Source organism: Ruditapes philippinarum, unplaced genomic scaffold (assembly GCF_026571515.1).
Source record: "Ruditapes philippinarum isolate M1 unplaced genomic scaffold, ASM2657151v2 ctg3062_1_1_1_1, whole genome shotgun sequence".
NCBI classification, from domain to species: domain Eukaryota; kingdom Metazoa; phylum Mollusca; class Bivalvia; order Venerida; family Veneridae; genus Ruditapes; species Ruditapes philippinarum.
The window spans coordinates 627803-630382 of NW_026852595.1; the positions used below are offsets into that span (position 1 = coordinate 627803).

The window sequence follows — 2580 nt, forward strand, 5'->3', positions numbered from 1 at the left end:
AACCCCTGTTAAAAATATTTGGTGACAGATCATTGGAGGACATTTCTAACTCACGTCTCAGAAACTTGAAAGAAAAGTCCCTCCGCTATCGATTCCGCATGATTCATATTCCAGGGGTCAAGCATCTCGCTGCAGATGGAGTATCACGTCATCCAACCGGAAAATCTGAAAAGCTATCGCTTCAAGATGATATTGCAACAATTAACAATGTACCTTCTCTGAGACATGTTCTCCTACCTACATTGCCATCAACATATTCTATTCTCAATGACAATGATGTTGATACCTGTATCTCCGCTTCAGCCGTATGCTCACTTGACTCACTTGCCGTGAAAGCAGTCACCTGGGACAGAGTTCGCACTGCCACAAGTAGTGACGATAACATGCATGAACTCCTGAAACCTTATAGAATGCGGAGTACCTGAGTCTCGCAAAGAATTTCCTGCACATCTTCGTGAGTATTTTCAATTCCGTGAGCATCTCTACACAGTAGATGGTGTAATACTATACAAGGATCGTGTAGTAATTCCTCCAGCTCTCAGACAAGAAGTTCTTGCAGCTCTTCATTCAGCACATCAAGGAATTACCTCCATGGTATCGCGAGCAGAGTCCTCCGTGTTTTGGCCAGGGATCACACCTGCTATAACAACCCTTCGAGCTGGATGCAATCACTGCAATCGTATCGCACCTTCGAATCCTAGTGCTCCGCCTACACCCCTAATATCTCCAGACTACCCATTCCAATGTGTTTGTGCATATTATTTTCACCATCAAGGTGTTGGATATTTAGTTATAGTTGATCGATACTCGAACTGGCCCATAGTTGAACGATCTTCGAATGGTGCAGAGGGCCTTATTACTTCACTACGCCGAACATTTGTGACATTTGGGATTCCGAATGAATTGACATCTGATGGCGGACCTGAATTTACGGCAACAACAACCAGACAATTCTTAAAAAATTGGGAAGTCCATCACCGCCTTTCCTCTGTGGCTTTCCCACACAGTAATTGCAGAGCTGAAATAGGTGTCAAAACTGACAAGCGTCTAATAGCCGACAACACAGGTAGAAACGGGGATCTCAACACCGATGTATTTCAACGTGCGATGCTCCAGTACAGGAACACACCTGACAGAGACACCAAGTTATCTCCTGCTACATGTGTATTTGGTCATCCCATCAGAGACTTCATTCCTGTTCCGCCCGGCAGGTACCGTCCCCATAACACATGGAAGGAAACACTTGATGCAAGAGAGGAAGCTTTCAGACATCGCCACCTTAAACAGGGAGAGCGCTTATCGGAGCACACTAAAAGACTACTCCCACTCTCTGTAGGCGATAGGGTTCGCATCCAAAATCAAACAGGACATCACCCTCTTAAATGGGATAAAACTGGCGTTATCATAGAAGTTCGCCAATTCGACCAATACGTCGTTAGAGTTGATGGCTCTGGTAGGGTCACACTAAGAAACCGAAAATTTTTGAGACAATATGTGCCTGTCAGAAGTTTGCCAGAAGTCCGTACAATTAAGGATGATGAAACTTGGAATCAGTTTGTACCTCTTGTCAGCCCTCAGACAACTAAAGCGTCTGAGACCATTGTGAAACACAACCAGGACACTATTCCAACAACGCAAAATCCGAACACATATTGTACCCTCCCATCAACCACTTTACCTTCACCAAGTGGTCACACCCCTAACACTCATTTGGATGTTGATGCCCCGGAATGCCTTCCGACTGATCTCGGCAACACCAAAAATCATCCAGCTGAGATCCCACCTCCCAGTGATAGCACAAACTCTCCATCACAGGTCACCTCCATGCCAAATTTGGAGCAACGCAAATCTAGTCGTACCCGTCAACCGCCAACATGGCACCGTGATTTCGAGATGAACTAGTGTTATCATTACCTATATAAAATTATGAACATACATTTAATTGTTTTTGAAGTTTCCGTTTTTCAAATGCTAACAGGAGTTTAGTGTTCATGGACCTATAATTTCGGATGTTAATTTGTTATCAAATGTTTTGACTTCAGTTTTAAACCGACCTATGCATGAAAGACATATTAGAAGGCCGTTTAAAAACTTAGGGGGAGATAGAGGATTATAAACATTTACTTATACAATTGTTCAATTAACATTAGCTTAGTCATTTATCTTTAATATGTTTTATGTTCATTTCAGATTGACCGTGGTCATTGTTCATCATAATAAAGACATGTGAATAAAGGACCTTGTTCTTATTTAGAGATGACAAAAATATATACTGTATTCGTATACTTTTTTAATGTAGCCAACAAGGCGATTAATCTCTAAAAAGTAAACATACTGTAACAGGAGCCAGGACTGTTTGGCTTAAATACCCAGGTTCGATCTATATTTATAGTGTGTGCTTATTTTGGAAAGAGACAACTAAATGTAATAACTTTACACTCACAATTTTATTATAAGCAGACAAGCTGTATGAAAAATTTCTGAATATAAAACCAATTTATATAATTTTGAAAAAAACCCGAATATAATTTTTAAAAAATTAAAAAAATGTTTTTCAAGAGCCAAAAAGAAACCCAAAAA

General features: G+C 40.8%; 1 protein-coding gene across 1 annotated transcript; it reads left to right on the forward strand.

Annotated features, from left to right (window-relative positions):
* Window positions 1-591: 591 nt before the first annotated feature.
* LOC132718463 (uncharacterized) lies at window positions 592-1902 on the forward strand. The gene has a single exon (XM_060702167.1). The coding sequence runs from the start codon at window positions 592-594 to the stop codon at window positions 1900-1902; it is 1311 nt and encodes a 436-aa protein (XP_060558150.1).
* The last annotated feature ends 678 nt before the right edge of the window (window positions 1903-2580 follow it).